General features: G+C 47.7%; 1 protein-coding gene across 4 annotated transcripts in view; it reads right to left on the bottom strand.

Moving 5' to 3' along the window:
* LOC143962198 (activated CDC42 kinase 1-like) overlaps window positions 1-22222 on the bottom strand; it is a 30742-nt gene extending 8520 nt beyond the window's left edge. Inside the window, exons 1-8 of one of the 4 annotated variants that reach the window (XM_077471532.1) lie at window positions 22083-22222; window positions 6437-6613; window positions 2498-2568; window positions 2139-2360; window positions 1877-2029; window positions 914-1191; window positions 646-772; window positions 408-554 (exon numbers count right to left, since the gene is read on the bottom strand). In XM_077471532.1, the coding sequence (XP_077327658.1) occupies window positions 408-554; window positions 646-772; window positions 914-1191; window positions 1877-2029; window positions 2139-2360; window positions 2498-2568; window positions 6437-6599 (1161 nt within the window). In that variant the 5' untranslated portion in view covers window positions 6600-6613; window positions 22083-22222. The other 3 variants (XM_077471530.1, XM_077471529.1, XM_077471531.1) reach the window with 3 other exon arrangements.
* Window positions 22223-23622: the final 1400 nt, after the last annotated feature.

Genomic DNA, 23622 nt, shown 5'->3' on the forward strand with positions numbered 1-23622 from the left:
TTCCACAAGATTTTGGAGGGTGTCTATGGGAATCGGAGTCCATTTCTGAGGGCATCAGGTACTGATATTGGATGAGAAGGCCTGGTTTACAACTGGCCTTCCAGTCCATTCCAAAGGTGCTCAGTAGGGTTGAGGTCAGGGCTCTGTGCAGGACACTTGGGTTCATCCACACTGGTTAAACCATATATTTATGGAGCTGGCTTTGTACACGGGGGGAGCACAGTCCTGATGGAACAGAAAAGGGTCTTCAAACTATTACCAGAGGGTTGGAAGAGCACAATTGTCTACAATGTCTTTGCATGACGTATTAACAGGACCCTTTACTTGAAACACCTAAGTGGCATAATTTGTTCATATACTGTATGGAACACATTGTAGGGGTGAGTAAGGATATATATTTCACTTACATCTTGGAGAAGGCTGATGAGAGTGGCGAAATTAGGCCTCTGTTCAGGTTTGTGTGCCCAACACTTCATCATGATGTTGTACAAAGCGAGAGGACAATCATCTGGATGTTCCAATCGCTCTCCTTCTCGGTCAATCTTCATTAAAATCTGGAGACAGGAACACAGATATATAAATTTCGGTTCTGTGAGACTTACGGATAAATGTTGAAGATGAAACTCTATGAGAGCACCAAGTTACCTGTCTCCCAGCAAGGCCCAACCAGGGCTCCTGTCCATAGGTGAACATTTCCCACATGGTGACCCCAAACATCCAGACATCTGATGAGTGTGAGAAGGTACCAATCTTCAAGCTTTCTGGTGAACACCTGTCACAAAGAAGGCAAATAGTGGGCAAATTAGTGATTTGGGATTCCCAGAGATTACCCAATGTTCTGATGAGTATCCTCAACCTCCCACCATAGGATTGATCCACTAGTGCCCTACTATGTTCTGACTCCCTTCCTCACCATGCAAAGGGTATCCTGCGGTGAGCAGACATGATGTATTGTTCATCGTTCGCCCTCAGCGCTCTTGTCAGGCCAAAATCACCGATCTTTACCATTTCTTCATTCATGAGCAGGACATTCCGTGTTGCCAGATCCCTGTGGATGAACTTCTGGTTTTCAAGATAGCTCATCCCAGAGGCGATCTGGATGCAGTACGACCACAAGAGCTGCAGAGGATATGCTCCATAGCGAGAACGCAGAGCATCATGTAGAGATCCGAGAGGTGCCAACTCTGTGACCTGAGATGGAAGAAGGAAAGAAACAAGAGGGTAATTATCCAGCTACACACATCACATCCCCATTTGCCTTTCTGGAGGGAGGGGACAAACTAAGTGTCACCCTGACGGAGGGGGGGGGCAGACTTAGAGTCCCCTCTTGCATTAAACTGGCGTGAGAGAAGAAAAAGAGAACGTTGGGACTTTAAATGAGGCGGTGACCGGGTAAGGTCAGTTGCCTCCATCCCTATTTGAATAAAGCAATCAGGATGACTGAGGGTTGGGACTTTCAATGAAGCAGGCAGGTGTAAAACATTTAAATTTATTGGAAAATCAATGGTAAGTTGCATGAGGGTAATCATGAGTACACCAAGAAGACCAATATATTCCATTCAATGGGTAAACATACAGCAATAACAATTGACCACTAAAAATACAAATCACATATTACAAGTGATCATTAAGTAAGTAAAACATAGTTGGCATAAAACATGGCATATAGTAGCTCTATGCATTTCGTTGGATGGAATATATTGGTCTTCTTGGTGTACTCATGATTACCCTCATGCAACTTACCATTGATTTTCCAATAAGTATAAATGTTTTACACCTGCCTGCTTCATTTAAAGTCCCAACCCTCAGTCATCCTGATTGCTTTATTAAACTGGTGTGGATAAAAATGACCCCATCAAGAGAACCAACCACTCACCATTTTCATTGGCTGGGTCAGAACTACCCCATAGAGTCGGATGAGATGTTGGTGATCCAGGGCGTACATGGAATTCACTTCTTGCAGGAAGTCCTGAAGAATTTCAGGGTCAGAGCTGGCATCTGTACGGAGGGTTTTCACAGCAACATTCACCTGAAAAAAGACAAAGACGGTGAAGATAAGACCACTGCAGAGTAACAGGACATGATAGGAGGACTGAGAGCTCAGGGAACTGGAAGACATATAGGAAGAGGATACTCACTATCCTTCCACCGGGAATCCTCCACTCTCCTCTACGGACCACCCCAAAGCAACCATCCCCCAGACGCTCCATCAGGTGCAGGTCTCGGTCATTCATCAGACACTTCAAGGAGTAGTCACTTTCCCCACGGTGGGAGGAGGGCGACAGCAATAGGGTGGGGGGTGATGAGGTGTCCAGATCTGAGGGTGATTCGGGGCCTTCAGGGCCTCTGTTTGCAAACATCTAAAAGAGGAGAAAAAGAAGACAATAATTAGAACAGGTTCTGAATGTGGATTTCCCAACAGTAGCTTGTGTCTCTGCCCCTCCCCCAATGGTGAGCTCAGTAGTATGTGTCCTTGCCCCTCCCACAAAACGCTCACCTTGTACATCCATGTTTTGGGGCGGATGAGTGGCTTCCTTCGCTTTAAAGCTTCTAAGAGTCTTCTCTGAGCTGAAAAATAGAACACGGCAAGTCAGGCATGAGGCATGGGGCACTGCAGCTCCTCCACATTCATTTAAAGTGAACTGGTAATTTGGAGATCTTGCAACTTCCTTGACCAGGGTAGAGGTGGTAGCACTGCATTGTGGGATATGAGGAGATCTAAGCTACAACTGCCAATATATCGTCATTGCAGAGCCACCAACAATACTTTATTACAGATTCAGACCAGCTTCTGACCTGTAGGCACTAAGCATAAGCCATGGCCGCTGCAAGAACTCCTCAAACTCAAAGCCAAGTAGAATTTGCTTTCTGGATGGTGACTCTGCCCGGGTTCCATCCACCAAGGGTTTGGGGGATTTTGGTGGAAAACACTTTGTCTCCATTACAGTCTCTTGTGTTATAAATCAGGGAAAGGGCAGCGGAGGAGATTGAGGTAAAGAGAAGGGAGATGGGTTCCTTCTGGGACCTGTGTGTGTCCGGGTTGTAGGATGACACATCCAATCCATCGATACCTCACACCTCATTATAAAGCTAAGCGGTGACCTCATTCCTGGAGGAACCGGGTCATGTGACACACCTGAGTCACCCGGTACACGTGAGAATGTTCAGTGACAACTGGCAGAACAACATAAACACGCATGAAGGGGGGGACATTATGTAATGTACAGTATGAAGACAACTTTCCCAATCGTGGTCCAACCCCCTTCCATGTCCCCGGAGAACCTATTATTGTTATGAATCATCAGAGAAGGAGCGCAGGGTGCAGCATGGGGACACCGTGAACTCAGCTGCCTGGGACACACATGTCAGGGATAACAATGGAGGGGGGGTAAAGGAAGAGTAGGGGTGTCACAGCAAAATTATTCATCTCCAAGGAGATGACGGGGATGCCATACTTCATACAACCGGCTGCATGGAGCCTGACCTTACAAAGTACTCTACATATGACCAGCCAATGACAATACTCTACATATGTCCGGCCAATGACAATACTCTATATATGTCCAGCCAATGACAATACTCTACATATGTCTGGCCAATGACAATACTCTACATATGTCCGGCCAATGACAATACTCTACATATGTCCAGCCAATGACAATACTCTACATATGTCTGGCCAATGACAATACTCTACATATGTCCGGCCAATGACAATACTCTACATATGTCCGGCCAATGACAATACTCTACACATGTCCGGCCAATGACAATACTCTACACATGTCCGGCCAATGAAAATACTCTACATATGTCCGGCCAATGACAATACTCTACATATGTCCGGCCAATGACAATACTCTACATATGTCCGGCCAATGACAATACTCTACATATGTCCGGCCAATGACAATACTCTACATATGTCCGGCCAATGACAATACTCTACATATGTCCGGCCAATGACAATACTCTACATATGTCCGGCCAATGACAATACACTATATATAACCAGTCAATGGCCGCCCAGTGACAATACTCTACATATGGCCGGCCATTGACAGTACACTACAGATAACCAGTCAGTGGCTGGCCAGTGACAATACTCTACATATGGCCGGCCAGTGACAATACTCTACATATGGCCGGCCAGTGACAATACTCTACATATGGCCGGCCAGTGACAATACTCTACATATGGCCGGCCAGTGACAATACTCTACAAATGACCAGCCAGTGACAATACTCTACATATAACCAGTCAGTGGCCGGCCAGTGACAATACTCTACATATGGCCGGCCAGTGACAATACTCTACATATGACCGGCCAGTCAATGACTGGCTAGTGACAATACTCTACATTAAGGCCGGCCAGTGACAGTACTCTACATATGACCAGCCAGTGACAGTACTCTACATATGGCCGGCCAGTGACAGTATTCTACATATGGCCGGCCAGTGACAGTACTCTACATATGGCCGGCCAGTGACAGTACTCTACATATGGCCGGCCAGTGACAGTACTCTACATATGGCCGGCCAGTGACAGTACTCTACATATGGCCGGCCAGTGACAGTACTCTACATTTAACCATTCAGTCACAGTACTCCACATATGACCCTCCAGTGACAGTACACTACATATGGCCGGCCAGTGACAATACTCTACATATGGCCGGCCAGTGACAGTACTCTACATTTAACCATTCAGTCACAGTACTCCACATATGACCCTCCAGTGACAGTACACTACATATGGCCGGCCAGTGACAATACTCTACATATGGCCGGCCAGTGACAGTACACTACATATGGCCGGCCAGTGACAATACTCTACATATGGCCGGCCAGTGACAGTACTCTACATTTAACCATTCAGTCACAGTACTCCACATATGACCCTCCAGTGACAGTACTCTACATGTGGCTGACCAGTGACATTATTCTACATATGACCCTCCTGTGACAATACTCTACATATGACCGGCAAGTGACAGTACTTCACATATCACCCTCCAGTGACAGTATTCTACTTATGACCGGACAGTGCTTCACATATATCCGGCCAGTGACAGTACTCTACTTGTGGCTGGCCAGTTACAGTACTCCACATATGGCCGGCTAGTGACGGTACTACACATATGACCCCCCCCCCCCCCAGTGACAGTACATATAACCCCCCCTCAGTGACAGTACTCCACATATGGCTGGCCAGTGACGGTACCCCACATATGGCCAGCTAGTGACAGTAATACACATATGACCCCCCCAGTGACAGTACATATAACCCCCCCTCAGTGACAGTACTCCACATATGGCTGGCCAGTGACAGTACTCCACATATGGCTGGCCAGTGACAGTACTCCACATATCGCCCCCCCCCAGTGACAGTGCTCCACATATGACCCCCCCAGTGACAGTACACCACATATGACCCCCCCAGTGACAGTACTCCACATATGGCTGGCCGGTGATAGTACTCCACATATGCCCCCCCCCAGTGACAGTACTCCACATATGCCCCCCAGTGACAGTACTCCACATATGACCCCCCCAGTGACAGTACTCCACATATGACCCCCCCCCCAGTGACAGTACATATAAACCCCCCTCAGTGACAGTACTCCACATATGGCTGGCCAGTGACAGTACTCCACATAAGCCCCCCCTCCCCCCAGTGACAGTACTCCACATATGCCCCCCCCAGTGACAGTGCTCCACATATGCCCCCCCCCCCAGTGACAGTACTCCACATATGACCCCCCCCCCCCCCCCAGTGACAGTACATCTAACCCCTCCTCAGTGACAGTACTCCACATATGGCTGGCCAGTGACAGTGCTCCACATATGACCCCCCCCGTGACAGTACTCCACATATGCCCCCCCCCCAGTGACAGTGCTCCACATATGACCCCCCCCCCCCATGACAGTACTCCACATATGCCCCCCCCAGTGACAGTACTCCACATATGCCCCCCCCCAGTGACAGTGCTCCACATATGACCCCCCCCCCCCATGACAGTACTCCACATATGCCCCCCCCAGTGACAGTACTCCACATATGCCCCCCCCCAGTGACAGTACTCCACATATGCCCCCCCAGTGACAGTACTCCACATATGCCCCCCCAGTGACAGTACTCCACATATGCCCCCCCCCAGTGACAGTGCTCCACATATTACCCCCCCCCCCCAGTGACAGTACTCCACATATGACCACCCCTCCAGTGACAGTACTCCACATATGACCCCAAACCACATATGACCCCCCCAGTGACAGTACTCCACATATGACCCCCCCAGTAATGGTACTCTACATATGACCCCCCCCCCCCCCCCGTGACAGTACTCCACATGTGGCCAGCCAGTGACAGTACTGTATGTCAGATCTCCGAGTATACACAGCATATTTATGGTAAGGCTGCTCCTCTCTTACCTGGTCTCCCCATCCCGATATTGTCCAGGTCGAAAGGTTTGACAAAGTCGAAGTGTCCCGGTCGGGTGACATTGAGCTCATCACGGATCCTCTTGTAGAACTGTTCAAGTTGGACCTCCCGTAAGAGTTGGGTGAGCCAGTCGCTCCCCTCTTCGGTCACCATCTCCACACCTGACACTGGAGAAATACAGAGAGACATCAGTTCAGGTCTACGGCAGTGCGGAGTTCTGAGGTCTCATGTGTGAGCGCTGAGTCTTCTATAGACACATGTGTACAGTCAATACATCCGACACGCTGTATACACAAACAACACACAGTAAGCCACGCCCTCTCACTGTACGGTACCTCATGTACACGCTCACGTGTGGAATGTCTATGGACGACATGTTCCAACACGGGAGGAATGAGGAAGACTTCACAGAGAAAACAAAACACTCGTCATGTTACAGAACGCAAAGTGAGACTTCCAGAGATTACCCGGAGAACACATAACATTGCCAGGACCAGCAGTGAGATAATGTTCCTAGGATGGCTAGTGAGATAATTTTACCCTGTCAGCATTCCTGGCACCAGCCAAACGGATAATATTCCCCCATCACCATTCCCTGGACCAGCAAGCAAATAGCATTCCCCCATCACCCTTTCCGAGACCACCAAACAGATAACATTCCCCCATTGCCATTCCCGGGACCACCAAGCAGATAATATTCCCCCATCACCATTTCTGAGACCACCAAACAGATAATATTCCCCATCACTATTTCTAAGACCTCCAAACAGATAAAATTCCCCCCATCACCCTTTCTAGGACCACCAAGAAGATAATATTCCCCCATCACCATTTCTGAGACCAACAAACATAATATTCCCCATCACTATTTCTAAGACCACCAAACAGATAAAATTCCCCCATCACCCTTTCTAGGACCACCAAGAAGATAATATTCCCCCATCACCATTTCTGAGACCACCAAACAGATAATATTCCCCATCACTATTTCTAAGACCACCAAACAGATAAAATTCCCCCATCACCCTTTCTAGGACCACCAAGATAATATTCCCCCATCACCATTTCTGAGACCACCAAACAGATAATATTCCCCATCACTATTTCTAAGACCACCAAACAGATAAAATTCCCCCATCACCCTTTCTAGGACCACCAAAAAGATAATATTCCCCCATCACCATTTCTGAGACCACCAAACAGATAATATTCCCCATCACTATTTCTAAGACCACCAAACAGATAAAATTCCCCCCATCACCCTTTCTAGGACCACCAAGAAGATAATATTCCCCCATCACCATTTCTGAGACCACCAAACAGATAATATTCCCCATCACTATTTCTAAGACCACCAAACAGATAAAATTCCCCCCATCACCCTTTCTATGACCACCAAGCAGATAATATTCCCCCATCACCATTTCTGAGACCACCAAACAGATAATATTCCCCCATCCCCATTCCCTGGACCAGCAAGCAAATAACATTCCCCCATCACCCTTTCCGAGACCACCAAACAGATAACATTCCCCCATTGCCATTCCCGGGACCACCAAGCAGATAATATTCCCCCATCACCCTTTCCGAGACCACCAAACAGATAACATTCCCCCATTGCCATTCCCGGGACCACCAAGCAGATAATATTCCCCCATCACCATTTCTGAGACCACCAAACAGATAATATTCCCCATCACTATTTCTAAGACCTCCAAACAGATAAAATTCCCCCCATCACCCTTTCTATGACCACCAAGAAGATAATATTCCCCCATCACCATTTCTGAGACCAACAAACATAATATTCCCCATCACTATTTCTAAGACCACCAAACAGATAAAATTCCCCCATCACCCTTTCTAGGACCACCAAGAAGATAATATTCCCCCATTACCATTTCTGAGACCAACAAACAGATAATATTCTCCATTAATATTTCGAAGCCCTTGTACACATGGTCGGACATTCTGACAACCAAATCCGTCAGATTTTTTCCGACGGATTTTGTCCAAAACTGTTGCATACACACGGACAAAGTTGTCGGAAAATCCGATCTTTCGTAACGTGATGACGTAATTTCGTTACGACGGGACTACGTTCATGCTAGTAGCCAATAGCTTTGGTGTAGGAATTTGATCTCAGCATGGGTGGCACTTTGTCCGATCGGAATTCTCTACACATGATCGGACAAAGTCCAATTGGATCATGTTGTTGGAAAATGTTACCGGCAAGTTGGAAAACTTGGTCCGTCAGATAGTCTGACGGAAACAGTCCGATGGAGACCACACACAGTCGGATTATCTGACAACACGGTCCGATCGGACACATTCCGTCAGAATCTCCGACCATGTGTGCAAGGGCTAAGACCGCCAAACAGATAAAATTCCCCCATCACCCTTTCTAGGACCACCAAGAAGATAATATTCCCCCATCACCATTTCCGAGACCACCAAACATATAACATTCCCTTATCACCCTTTCTAGGACCACCAAAAAGATAATATTCCCCCATTACCATTTCAGAGACTACCAAACAGATAACATTCCCCATCAGTATTCCTGAGACCACCAAGCAGAAAACATTCTCCCATCACTATTCCCGAGATCACCAAACAGACCATTCCAAAGACCACCAAGCAGATAACATTCTCCCATCACTATTCCCGAGATCACCAAACAGACCATTCCAAAGACCACCAAGCAGATAACATTCTCCCATCACTATTCCCGAGATCACCAAACAGACCATTCCAAAGACCACCAAGCAGAAAACATTCTCCCATCACTATTCCCGAGATCACCAAACAGACCATTCCAAAGACCACCAAGCAGATAACATTCCCCACCAGTATTGCTGAGACCACCAAGCAGATAACATTCTCCCATCACCATTCCTCAAAGAACACAGAGACATTTCCTGGTTACGTCAATGAAGGGGAAGGGGACAATTTCAACCTATCTACTATTCCTTTGAGATTGGCCAACCAGAAGTTATCTGGAGGAAAGTTGCAGAATATCTTTGTGAAGATGTACAGGCTGGTCACCTTTCTCTAAAATCAGGCACAGTCTAGATTGGGTCATCTGACCACATATGTTACAATGTGATTGTACAAGCTTTAGATGTAACAACAGCTGACCTTAATGGATCGTTCAGGCCACTGCCAAGGTTTGGCCAACCCACTGTACAATGAGATTGTAATGGGTATTGCCGGTGGAGGAGACACGATGAATAGTGAACCTCCAGAACCCCAGACGTTTGGGAAGCTAGGGGCTTGTGGTGGGGCAGAGGTAGATTTATAAATAGATTGTGTATGGAGGGCAGGGTGGGAGGAGCCTTAATGTAATAATGAGATTGCAATGTGTATTACTGGAGGAGGAGACATTTCTATAGACTGGGGGTGAACTGTCAGAACCCAGAAGTGCGGGAAGCCCATGGCCGGGCAGAGGTAGATCTATAAATGGATTGTGCATGGAGGGCAGAGTGGGAGGAGCCTTATTATAATAATGGGATCATAATATGTATTACTGTAGAAGAAGACACTTCCATAGACCAGGGGTGAACCTCCATAACCCAAACGTTTGGGAGGTCCAGGGCTGGTGGTGGGTGCCGAGATAAATGAATAAATAGATTGTGTATGGAGAGCAGTGTGCGAGGAGCCTTATTATAATAATAGGATCATAATGCATATTATTGGAGGAGCAGACCCTTCCATAGACCAGGGATGAACCTCCAAAACACCTGAAGATTGGGAGGTTGAGGGCCAGTGGTGGGGCCGAGGTAGAGCTGTAAAAAGATTGTGTATGGATTGCAGAGTGGGAGGAGCCTTATTGTAATAATGGGATTGGGATGTGTATGGCCTGAGGAGGCACATTCATAGACCAGGGGTGAACTGCCAGAAGCCCAGAAGTGTAGGAGATCCAGGGCCAGTGGTGAGGGTCAGTGGTGAGGCCGAGGTGGGGGCCAGTGGTGAGGCCGAGGCAGATCTACAAATAGATTGTTAGTGGAGGGCAGAATAGGAGAAGCCCTATTATAATAATAGGATCATAATGTGTATTACTGGAGGAGGAGACACTTTCATAGACCAGGGGTGAACCTTCAGAATCCAGCTATTCTGGAAGCCCAAGACCAGTGGTGGTGCCAAGGTAGATCTATAAATTGATTGCTTATAGAGGGCAGAGTGGAAGGAGTGTTTTTATAATACTGAGATTGCAATGTGTATGATTGGTGGAGGAAACATTTCCATCGACCAAGGGTGAGTCTCCAGAATCCCAGGATTTTGGGATATCCAGGCCTGGCAGTGGGACCGACGTAGATCTACAAATAGATTGTTAGTGGAGGGCAGAATAGGAGGAGCCCTATTATAACAATGGGATCATAATGTGTATTACTGGAGGAGGAGATACTTCCATAGACCGGGGGTGAACCTCCAGAATCCAGCCATTCAGGAAGCCCAAGACCAGTGGTGGTGCCAAGGTAGATCTATACATTGATTGCGTATAGAGGGCAGAGTGGAAGGAGTGTTTTTATAATACTGAGATTGCAATGTGTATGATTGGTGGAGGAGACATTTCCATAGACCAGGGAGGAACCTCCAAAATGAAGATGTTTAGGCCCTTGTACACACGGTCGGAGAATCCGTCGGAATGTGTCCTATCGGACCGTGTTGTTGGATAATCCGACTGTGTGTGGTATGCATCGGACTGATTCCGTCGGAATAACCGTCGGACCCAATTTTCCAACTTGTTGAAAATATTTTCCAACCAACTGGTTCGATCGGACATACTCCGATCATGTGTAGAGAATTTTGATCGGACTAAGTGCTACGCATGCTCAGATCAAATTCCTACATCAAAGCTATTGGCTACTAGCCTGAACGTAGTCCCATCGTAACGAAATTACGTCATCACGTTCTAAATGATCGGATTTTTCGACAACTTAGTCCGACCGTGTGTATGCAACAGTTTCGGACAAGATCCGACGGATTTGGTTGTCGAAATCTCCGACCGTGTGTACAGGGGCCCAGGGCCGGTGGTGGGGCCGCCGAGATAGATCTAGAAATAATAGGCTTGCATGGAGGGCAGTATGGGAAAAGCCTTATTATAATAATGGGATTGTAACATGTATGGCCTGAGGAAACACTTCCATAGACCAGGGGTGAATCTCCAGAACCCCAGAAGTTTTGCGATATCCAGGGCTGGCAATGGGACCGACGTAGATCTACAAATAGATTGTTAGTGGAGGGCAGAGTTGGAGAGGAGCCCTATTATAATAATGGGATCATAATGTGTATTACTGGAGGAGGAGATACTTCCATAGATCAGGAGTGAACCTCCAGAATCCAGCCATTCAGGAAGCCCAAGACCAGTGGTGGGGCCAAGGTAGATCTATGATTGCGTATAGAGGGCAGAGTGAAAGGAGTGTTTTTAATATAATAATGGGGTTGCATTAATTAACATCAGTTAGTTAAAGATGAGTCAGTTCAGCGTCTCCTCACACCTCGGGGTGCCAGCCTCGCCCTCCAATCTTCATAAACAGGATATTGACAATAAATCCGGCCTGTCATTATCCTGTCTGCCTGAAGCGCAGGGACTGTCTGGGCGGATTTTAGGCCGGGCACAGCTTATATTTTGCTGGAGATCTAAAAATAACAGGAGGATCATCCGGGAAGCTGGAAACGTAATCAGTAATGTGGTCATTGCTTTCAGAACAATAACTACATTTTTAAAAACGTAGTTTGGGTTATCTTAGGACAGCGATGGCGAACTGCGGCACCCCAGATGTTTTGGAACTACATTTCCCATGATGCTCATGCACTCTGCAGTGCAGCTGAGCATCATGGGAAATGTGGTTCCAAAACATCTGGGGGTGCCAAGGTTTGCCATCACGATCTTAGGCTATGGCCTCTTTTTTACTGCTTACAGACAGCAACTAATGAAGGCCACCCCAGGGAAAGAGAGCCTTGACTGATGGGGTCGTGACCAGGTGCCAGACAAAGGAGACGATTGGTTGAAAACATGGGGATGGCATGGGCCTGAGCTCAGTGAATTCTGTGTCTTTCGGAAGAACTGGATGGAAGAGATTAGATCAGATTGGACTGGTCAGTTGTTTACATTCAGAATTGAGGAAACATTGGACCTTCTCATATCAAAAAGCCTTGCAAACGGAGTATGGGTGACCTGCGTGAAATGTTTAAAGTAGTCAAAAATCATATAAAAAAAAGTTTAAATACTTGCAAACTTTTACACTTTAAGAAAAAGTAAACTGCAGATTCTCAAGATTAAAAAGAAACTGTCCTGACTTCCTTTGGCCAATGACGACATCACCTGCCCGGTTGACCCTGCTGGGGAACGTCAATGGGGTCCCAGCGCTGTCCTGGGGGAACCAAGAGCTTCTCTGCAGATCTGGAGCTTTTCCGAAAAGTCGAGTGTAGGTCTAAAACAGATCCCACAATGCACTGCGTTGGGTGCCACTCTGCTGGTCTCCCCGGTTGCAGCATTGCATTGTGGGACGTGCATACAGGTCGGTGCGCCACCGGCAGATCGCCATCGCCTGGGATCTGCCAGTGGCAGGTGGCCTTTGCCATCACAACAGCTAATTTGAAGTCCACGTACATTTTTTTTTTATTATATGGAGTGGTGAGGGGGTCACATCCCCTGTCAAGTTTTTATTTCCGTTGGTGTCTCCATTGGGAGGTTCACCCTTCTACTGTATATCCACTTCCAGACCGGGACTTTTCTGCCACTTTTTTTGTTCACAAGGAACAATCAGTGTTTTTTGCTAGAAAATGAGTTTGTACCCCTAAACATTATATATTTTATTAAAGCAGAGGCCCTGGACAATAAATTGAAGTTATTGCAATTTTTTTTGTGTAGCGCTTTTTCAAATGCATTTTAAAAAAATACACTTTTTTTTATTTTAGTGCAAAAAAAAATAAAAAATACAATACACGACCCAATTTTTTTGTAAAATATAAAAGACGAGGTTATGTCGAGTAAATAAATACCAAACACATCACCGGCGACAAGCGACGTCAATTTTACTGTTTATAGGTGACACTTTAAAAGCCTTTACAGGTTATCGCTTTAGCTTTACAGGGGAGGTCTGGAGCTAGAATTAGTTCCCATGATCTGTCTCGTTCGTGGTGATACCTCACACGTGGGGGCGATCGCTGTTAGCGTGCGTGTGGGACTGAGGCGCACTTTCGCCTTTGCGTGTGAACACGGTGAGATGGGGGCCCCACTGGCTCACCAGGGGTAATAGTTATCTGATGACTATGGGGCCCCACTGGCTCACCAAGGATTTTCTGGGTCTTTAATCCGGATTCTTGTTCCTCAATAGAAAACTGAATGACCCCCATACTGGACATGTCACCAAGCCAGGCAAAAAGTTCAGGGGGAGGACCGCAGTCGGGAATGGTTAATCAGGACTGAGCAATGGAATGCCAAAACAATGGACCTAGAAATTGCTGAGCGTTCAATCAGGAATCGTGTTCCCCCCCGAAGAAAACAATGACCACCATACCGGTCATGTGACCAACCCAGATGATAACCTCAAAGGAAAGGTTTGACGGCTCAACAGACACAATGAGGACATTCCGGTTTCTCCTCTTTTCACTTCTAGTGATGACGAATTGGCCTGTCCTCCAGATAATCATGGTGGATGAAATGAAGTGTTGAAAAGCATAAGGCCGGGGGGGGGGGGGAATACATTCTATATATAAACCAGACTACGGCCAGGCAAAACCAAGATGGAGTCGGACTCAGGGATACCAATTAACCATGAGCAGCCCCACTCAGTGCCAAGCGGCAGCTCTCAGTTGATTGGTGCCACATCAACATTCACCAAGCAGACCGGGCTTCTTCAGAACCAGGGGTTAGCAAGTTCCATAGGATTCCAGTCTGTTGTCTTTCAAAAGGGCAAACACAGCTTTGGCTTGCCCTGATGTCTGATCTGCAGTTCTGAGACATCCACTTTTTTTTTTTTTGGAGGGGGGGGGGGGGGGTTCCTTTATTTTATTTATTACACTTTATAAAGACAACAGACTACAAATCGTATGGAAAAAAGCTGAGTTTTGTCCTGAAGAAGTGGGTGATGTCCATCAAACGCACTGCCATTGGGGTGTTAGGGGTTGCAAGGCCAGCTGCAAGTGTGAACAACCCTTTATGGGCTATATGATCCAATGTACAGAAAATGGAAGCCCCGCTCCAAGATTTTGTCTGCTTTTTGCAAATTCTGCTTGGCATTGAGTGGACCTGATTATTGTTGGTTGGTATCCCCAGATCCGGCTCCATCTCGGTTCTGTCTGACCATATTCTGGTTAACTCATAGATGAAAATTTGTGATATATCACACGTATGAACCCCTGATAGGACCACAGCTAGAATACGGGGTCCGGTGTTGTGATTAGAGAAGAGCTCAGGTGTGTTCGCATGGTCCACGTGCAGAGCCCGCCAGGAAGTCGGTGCAGCGCTGCACTAATCACAGGAAATGAGACATTGCCTGAGCTCATCCTTAGTTGTGATATATGTATGAACCTCACCATAGGGCCACATCTATAATACGGGGGGCGGTGTTGTGATATATTCTAGGTATGAACCCCTAATGGGGTCACATTTAGAATACGGGGGCCGGTGTTGTGATAAATTATATATATGAACCCCTAATGGGGTCACATCTAGATTACAGGGGCCGGTGTTGTGATAAATTATATATATGAACCCCTAATGGGGTCACATCTAGATTACAGGGGCCGGTGTTGTGATAAATTATATATATGAACCCCTAATGGGGTCACATCTAGATTACAGGGGCCGGTGTTGTGATAAATTATATATATGAACCCCTAATGGGGCCACATCTAGAATACGGGGGCCGGTGTTGTGATATATTCTAGGTATGAACCCCTAATGGGGTCACATCTAGAATACGGGGGCCGGTGTTGTGATATATTATATATATGAACCCCTAATGGGGTCACATCTAGAATACGGGGGCCGGTGTTGTGATATATTCTAGGTATGAACCCCTAATGGGGTCACATCTAGAATACGGGGGCTGGTGTTGTGATAAATTAAATATATGAACCCCTAATGGGGTCACATCTAGAATACGAGGTCCGGTGTTGTGATATATTCTAGGTATGAACCCCTAATGGGGTCACATCTAGAATATGAGGGCCAGTGCTGTGATATATTATATATATATGACCCCCCCCCCCCCCCCCCGATAAGGCCACATCTAGAATTCAGGGTCATGGGTAGTCCACATCTAGAATACGGGGGCCGATATTGTAATAAATTATATATATGAACCCCAAATGGGGCCACATCTAGAATACGGGGGCCGGTGTTGTGATATATTATATATATATGAACCTCCCCCCCCAGATAAGGCCACATCTAGAATTCAGGGTCATGGGTAGTCCACATCTAGAATACAGGGGCCGATATTGTAATAAATTATATATATGAACCCCTAATGGGGCCACATCTAGAATACGGGGGCCGGTGTTGTGATATATTATATGTATGAACCCCGATAAAGCCACATCTAGAATTCGGGGTCACGGGTAGGGCCACATCTAGAATTCGGGGTCACGGGTAGGGCCACATCTAGAATTTGGGATCATGGGTAGGGCCACATCTAGAATTCGGGGTCACAGGTAGGGCCACATCTAGAATTTGGGGTCATGGGTAGGGCCACATCTAGAATTCGGGGGCCCCCGGTAGGGCCACATCTAGAATTCGGGGGCCGGTGTTGAACATTCCAGAGGTGTGGGGAGATGAGAGCAGACATCGAATGATAATAACAATAATTAGAGGGAGAGTTATGTAAGACTCCCTGGTGGCAAGAAGAGTATAAATATGCGGTGAGACTCTGCACAGCCCTCGATTACCGCGGCCGCACCCCTCGCATGTCTTCACGTGTGGAGGGTGTGATTGGAGCTGCGCCCAGATGGGCCACACGTGTGTTCTGTGTGCTGCCTCGGGATCTCCGTGTTTTGTGTCCCGTGTATGGCTGCACACGTGTGTACTGACCCCCCCCCTTGTCATGGACCATGGAGGAGGGGGTGCTGAGAGACGGAGAGGTGGAGTGACTGGGAGGACGATGGATTGGTGGGGCTGGATATTTTTATGTAAGAGCCGTTCATACCAAACTATAGACCTACAATCTGCACACACACACATATCTGTGCACTGCGTTCAGTTTTAGTAATCGTTTTGAAAGATGTCTCAGGGGTCAGGAAGAAGTAATGCACAGAGATCAGGGGTCAGGAAGAAGTAATGCACAGAGATCAGGGGTCAGGAAGAAGTAATGCACAGAGATCAGGGGTCAGGAAGAAGTAATGCACAGAGATCAGGGGTCAGGAAGAAGTAGCGCACAGAGATCAGGGGTCTAGAGGAAGTAACGCACAGAGATCAGGGGTCGGGAGGAAGTAACGCACAGAGATCAGGGGTCGGGAGGAAGTAACGCACAGAGAGCAGGGGTCGGGAGGAAGTAATGCACAGAGAGCAGGGGTCGGGAGGAAGTAACGCACAGAGATCAGGGGTCGGGAGGAAGTAACGCACAGAGATCAGGGGTCGGGAGGAAGTAACGCACAGAGATCAGGGGTCGGGAGGAAGTAACGCACAGAGATCAGGGGTCGGGAGTAAGTAACGCATAGAGATCAGGGGTCGGGAGGAAGTAACGCACAGAGATCAGGGGTCGGGAGTAAGTAACGCATAGAGATCAGGGGTCGGGAGGAAGTAACGCACAGAGATCAGGGGTCGGGAGTAAGTAACGCATAGAGATCAGGGGTCAGGAGTAAGTAACGCACAGAGATCAGGGGTCGGGAGTAAGTAACGCATAGAGATCAGGGGTCGGGAGTAAGTAACGCACAGAGATCAGGGGTCGGGAGGAAGTATTGCACAGAGATCAGGGGTTGGGAAGAAAGAAGGCACAGAGATCAGGGGTCAGGAGAAAAGAAGGCACAGAGATCAGGGGTCAGGAGGAAGTAACGCACAGAGATCAGGGTCGGGAGGAAGTAACGCACAGAGATCAGGGGTCGGGAGGAAGTTACGCACAGAGATCAGGGGTCGGGAGGAAGTAACACACAGAGAGCAGGGGTCAGGAGTAAGTAACGCACAGAGATCAGGGGCCGGGAGGAAGTAACGCACAGAGATCAGGGGTCTGGAGTAAGTAACGCACTGAGAGCAGGGGTCAGGAGTAAGTAATGCACTGAGAGCAGGGCTCAGGGGGCAGCTCATCAATCCATTATTAGTGGTGGTGGCTGCATTTGTTTTCTTCTTCTAGGCCCCCCCCCCCTCTGTTTTCACCTGGTGATCTGGCCAGTAACATGCCTCCTGTACTACAGCACCCCCCCCCCCCTTGCACTCTAGAGTAGGGAGCGTAGGGGGGACCTTTGGACAACAGCATTGCCAACAGAATTACTGGCCAGGTCACCAGGTAAGGATAGAAAAAAGCAAGCCTAAAAAAGAAAACGAATGCAGCCGTCACATCTAAGAATTTGTAAGCTGTGATATAATAAGGGTGGGGGGATGATGTCAAAGGTGGAGTATAGAGCACAGGGAACCAGTGCAGGTGCCCCTAACTCCTCACCCACATTAGTGATCTGATGTCTATGGGACCTCACTGGCTCATCAGGGGCAATAGTGATCTGATGACTATGGGGCCCCACTGATTTATTGGGATAATAGTGATCTGATGTCTATGGGGCCCCACTGATTTATTGGGATAATAGTGATCTGATGACTATGGGGCCCCACTGATTTATTGGGATAATAGTGATCTGATGTCTATGGGGCCCCACTGATTTATTGGGATAATAGTGATCTGATGACTATGGGGCCCCACTGATTTATTGAGATAATAGTGATCTGATGTCTATGGGGCCCCACTGATTTATTGGGATAATAGTGATCTGATGTCTATGGGGCCCCACTGATTTATTGGGATAATAGTGATCTGATGTCTATGGGGCCCCACTGATTTATTGGGATAATAGAGATCTGATGTCTATGGGGCCCCACTGATTTATTGGGATAATAGTGATCTGATGTCTATGGGGCCCCACTGATTTATTGGGATAATAGTGATCAATACATTTGGAAAGTTCAATCCAATCAATCAATTTGCATGGGATGACCAGGAAAGCTCAGTCGGTCACGCACAGCCTGCAGATACCTGTGAAGGGGCCCCGCAGTGTGTAAATAGGAAGTCATATACACAGGCGCCCCTCCCCCACACAATTCATTATCTTCATAATGAGGTGAGGCCGCCCCCTGCAGGGGTGGGAAATAATCCAATCAACACAATCATTCCTCATCACCATACAATCATCACTCCTTATCCAATGTACTCCTCCAGCAACTGACCCCCACCCCCATACAATCACCTGACCCCCCTCCCCCCGATACAATCACCTGGGAGGGGGTGCACCCCATAATAAAGCCCCCCCCCCCAAGACTCCATCAGACAACAGCGACACCCAATTCAGACCGATCGATCACTGTGCGATTGACGTTTGGAGATTTATATAACCTCCCAGGAATGTCCAATCACAACTTCACCTTCCATAACTAGAGGAAGGGCAGTGGGGAACGTGCTGAAAGTTTCCCTCCAGTAAAACGACCAACTCCCCCCCCCTCCACCCCTCCCCCTCCACCTCCACCTTCCTACCTGGCCGTCTGCTCTCCTCCTCGGCCCCCCTCTCGGCGGTGGCGGCGGATCTCATGGTTCTACCTGAAGTGACTCGACGGCTCTGACACCTCTCTCTCCGGGAACACCCTGATCCCCTGCCCTGCCGCCCGTCATGTGACCCGCCTCCTCACCAATCACAGCCTCACATTCCTCCAACTATCATACTGACAGTTATTGTACTGCATACTGACACATAGGAGAGATACAATGTACTGCATACTGACCCATAGATACATTGTATAATACTGACCCATAGATACATTGTATAATACTGACCCATTGATACATTGTATACTACTGACCCATAGATACATTGTATAATACTGACCCATAGATACATTGTATAATACTGACCCATAGATACATTGTATAATACTGACCCATAGATACATTGTATAATACTGACCCATAGATACATTGTATAATACTACATACTGATACAGTGCCTTGAAAAAGTATTCATGCCCCTTGAAATTCCCCACATTGTGTCATGTTACCCCCAAAAACGTAAATATATTTTATTGGGATTTTATGTGATGGACCAACACAAAGTGCCACATAATTGTGAAGTGGAAGGAAAATGATAAATGATACAAATACATATGTCAAAAGTGTGTGTGGGGGGGGGGGCATTTGTATGGTGTCCCCCTTTACTCCGATACCCCTAACAAAGATCTAGAGGGACTAATTGCCTTCAGAAGTCGCCTAATTTAGTAAATTGAGTCCACCTGTGTGTCATTTCATCTCAGTATAAATACAGCCGTTCCGTGAAGCCCTCAGAGGTTTGTTAGAGAACCTTAGTGAACAAACAGCATCATGAAGGCCAAGGAACACACCAGGCAGGTCGGGGATAAAGTTGTGGAGAAGTATAAAGCAGGGTTAGGTTATAAAAATATCCCAAGCTTTGAAATATCTCACGGAGCTCTGTTCAATCCATCATCGGAAAATGGAAAGAGTATGGCACAACTGCAAACCTACCAAGACATGGCTGTCCACCTAAACTGACCGGGCCGGGCAAGGAAATCATTCATCAGAGAAGAGCCAAGAGGTCCATGGTAACTCTGGAGGAGCTGCAGAGATCCACAGCTCAGGGGGGAGAATCTGTCCACAGGACAACTATTAGTCGTCTCTCCACAAATCTTCCCTTTATGGAAGAGTGACAAGAAGAAAGACATTGGAGACAGAAAGTCATAAGAAGTCCTGTTTGTATTTTGTGAGAAGCCATGTGGGGGAGGGGGCAGCAAACATGTGGAAGAAGGTGATCTGCTCAGAGGAGACCAAAATTCTACTTTATGGCCTAAAAGCAAAACGCTATGTGTGGGGGAAACTAACACTGCCCATCCCCCGAACACACCATCCCCACCGTGAGACATGGTGGTGGCAGCATCATGTGGTGGGGATGCTTTTCTTCAGCAGGGACAGGGAAGCTGGTCAGAGTTGATGGGAAGATGGATGGAGACAAATAAAGGACAATCTTAGAAGAAAACCTGTTAGAGTCGGCAAAAGACTTGAGACCGGGGCGGAGGTTCCCCTTCCAGCAGGACAACGACCCGAAACATCCAGCCAGAGCTACAATGGAATAGTTTACATCAAAGCATATTCATGTGTTAGAATGGCCCAGTCACAGTCCAGACCTAAATCCCATTGAGAATCTGTGGCCAGACTTGAAAATTGCTGATCACAGACGCTCTCCATCCAATCTGACAGAGCTTGAGATATTTTACAAAGAAGAAGAATGGGCAGAAATGTCCTCTCTAGATGGGCAAAGCTGGTAGAGACACCCCCAAAAAGACTTGCAGCTGTAATTGCAGCGAAAGGGGGTTCTACAAAGTATTGACTCCGGGGGGCGCCATACAAATGCCTCCCCCCACACTTTTCACAGATTTATTTGTATCATTTATAATTTTCCTTCCACTTCACAATTATGAGCCACTTTGTGTTCATCTATCACATAAAATCCCAATAAAATACATTTATGTTTTTGGGTGTAACATGAGAAAATGTGGAAAATGTCAAGGGGTATGAATACTTTTTCCAGGCACTGTATATACAATGTACAATACTATCCCAGGAGAGCAACAAAGTATTCACTGCATAATGGATAATGATACAAATGTATCACTAACTGACACTGAAAAGACTGGGCACAGGTGGTGGCAGTGGAGGGTGGGCACATGCAGACTGGGCAAAGTTTATGACAGTGGAACGTGGGCACAGGTAGACCAGGAACGGGTGGTGGCGAGTGGAGGGTGGGCACATGCAGACTGGGCACAGGTGGTGGCAGTGGAGGGTGGGCACAGGTGGTGGTAGTGGAGGGTGGGCACATGCAGACTGGGCACAGGAAGTGGCAGTGGAGGGTGGACACAGGTGGTGGTAGTGGAGGGTGGGCACATGCAGACTGGGCACAGGTAGTGGCAGTGGAAGGTGGGCACGGGTAGATCAGGCACAGGTGGTGGCAGTGGAGGGTGGGCACATGCAGGCTGGGCACAGGCGGTGGCAGTTGAGGGTAGGCACAGGTGGTGGCAGTGGAGGGTGGGCACATGCAGGCTGGGCACAGGTGGTGGCAGTGGAGGGTGGGCACATGCAGACCAGGCACAGGTGGGGGCAGTTGGGGGGCATACACCAGATGCAGGTAGAATGTATTAGTGACTTTGCAGGGAAATCTCTTGCAGTGAGGGGATTGTATGGAGGGTTGGGGTGGGGGGGGACATTGGGGGGTCATTATCTCAGACACTCACCTGAGAGACGGCCTGAGAGGAGGAGGGCGGCGCTCTTAATCCAAACCATAGTGACCCTGCGAGACCCCCTCGGGAGACCCCTCACTCTCTGGATGTGGGTAGTATGTGGGGCTGGCAGTGCACAGCTCTCTCTCGGATTGTAGGTAGAATGTTGGCACTTCTCCTAGGAATGGGTGCCAGGCTCACTGACTCACCTGATTTATACTGGGATGTCTCCAGATATTATTGTGATGACGCTCTCTCTCCTCCCCCCACTTTCCCCATGCGGTCTCCCCTGTAGATGGGTGGAATGAGCGCTCTATGGGGCGGGACGTCTCCGCTTCAATTACTCAGCCGTCTCTCCGATCCCGTCCTGGAGGTCTCTAGTGCCAAGAGCAGTCTCTGTAGATGGGTGCAGTCTCTTATGATCCTGTCCTTGCAGTCTCTTATGATCCTCTCCTTGTAGTCTCTGTAGATGGGTGCAGTCTCTTATGATCCTCTCCTTGCAGTCTCTTATGATCCTGTCCTTGCAGTCTCTTATGATCCTGTCCTTGTAGTCTCTTATGATCCTGTCCTTGCAGTCTCTTATGATCCTGTCCTTGTAGTCTCTTATGATCCTGTCCTTGTAGTCTCTGTAGATGGGTGCAGTCTCTTATGATCCTGTCCTTGCAGTCTCTTATGATCCTGTCCTTGCAGTCTCTTATGATCCTCTCCTTGCAGTCTCTTATGATCCTGTCCTTGCAGTCTCTTATGATCCTGTCCTTGCAGTCTCTTATGATCCTGTCCTTGTAGTCTCTTATGATCCTGTCCTTGCAGTCTCTTGTGATCCTGTCCTTGCAGTCTCTGTAGATGTGTGCAGTCTCTTGTGATCCTGTCCTTGCAGTCTCTTGTGATCCTGTCCTTGCAGTCTCTTGTGATCCTGTCCTTGCAGTCTCTTGTGATCCTGTCCTTGCAGTCTCTTGTGATCCTGTCCTTGCAGTCTCTTGTGATCCTGTCCTTGTAGTCTCTTGTGATCCTGTCCTTGCAGTCTCTTGTGATCCTGTCCTTGCAGTCTCTTATGATCCTGTCCTTGTAGTCTCTTGTGATCCTGTCCTTGCAGTCTCTTGTGATCCTGTCCTTGCAGTCTCTTGTGATCCTATCCTTGCAGTCTCTTGTGATCCTGTCCTTGCAGTCTCTTGTGATCCTGTCCTTGCAGTCTCTTATGATCCTGTCCTTGCAGTCTCTTGTGATCCTGTCCTTGCAGTCTCTTGTGATCCTGTCCTTGCAGTCTCTTATGATCCTGTCCTTGCAGTCTCTTGTGATCCTGTCCTTGCAGTCTCTTGTGAACCTGTCCTTGCAGTCTCTTGTGATCCTGTCCTTGCAGTCTCTTATGATCCTGTCCTTGCAGTCTCTTGTGATCCTGTCCTTGTAGTCTCTTATGATCCTGTCCTTGTAGTCTCTGTAGATGTGTGTAGTCTCTTATGATCCTGTCCTTGCAGTCTCTTATGATCCTGTCCTTGTAGTCTCTTATGATCCTGTCCTTGTAGTCTCTGTAGATGGGTGCAGTCTCTTATGATCCTGTCCTTGCAGTCTCTTATGATCCTGTCCTTGCAGTCTCTTATGATCCTCTCCTTGCAGTCTCTTATGATCCTGTCCTTGCAGTCTCTTATGATCCTGTCCTTGCAGTCTCTTATGATCCTGTCCTTGTAGTCTCTTATGATCCTGTCCTTGCAGTCTCTTGTGATCCTGTCCTTGCAGTCTCTGTAGATGTGTGCA

This window comes from Lithobates pipiens, unplaced genomic scaffold (genome assembly GCF_037356315.1).
Source record: "Lithobates pipiens isolate NorthernLeopardFrog02 unplaced genomic scaffold, aLitPip1_a1.2 Scaffold_8, whole genome shotgun sequence".
Taxonomy (NCBI): Eukaryota; Metazoa; Chordata; class Amphibia; order Anura; family Ranidae; genus Lithobates; species Lithobates pipiens.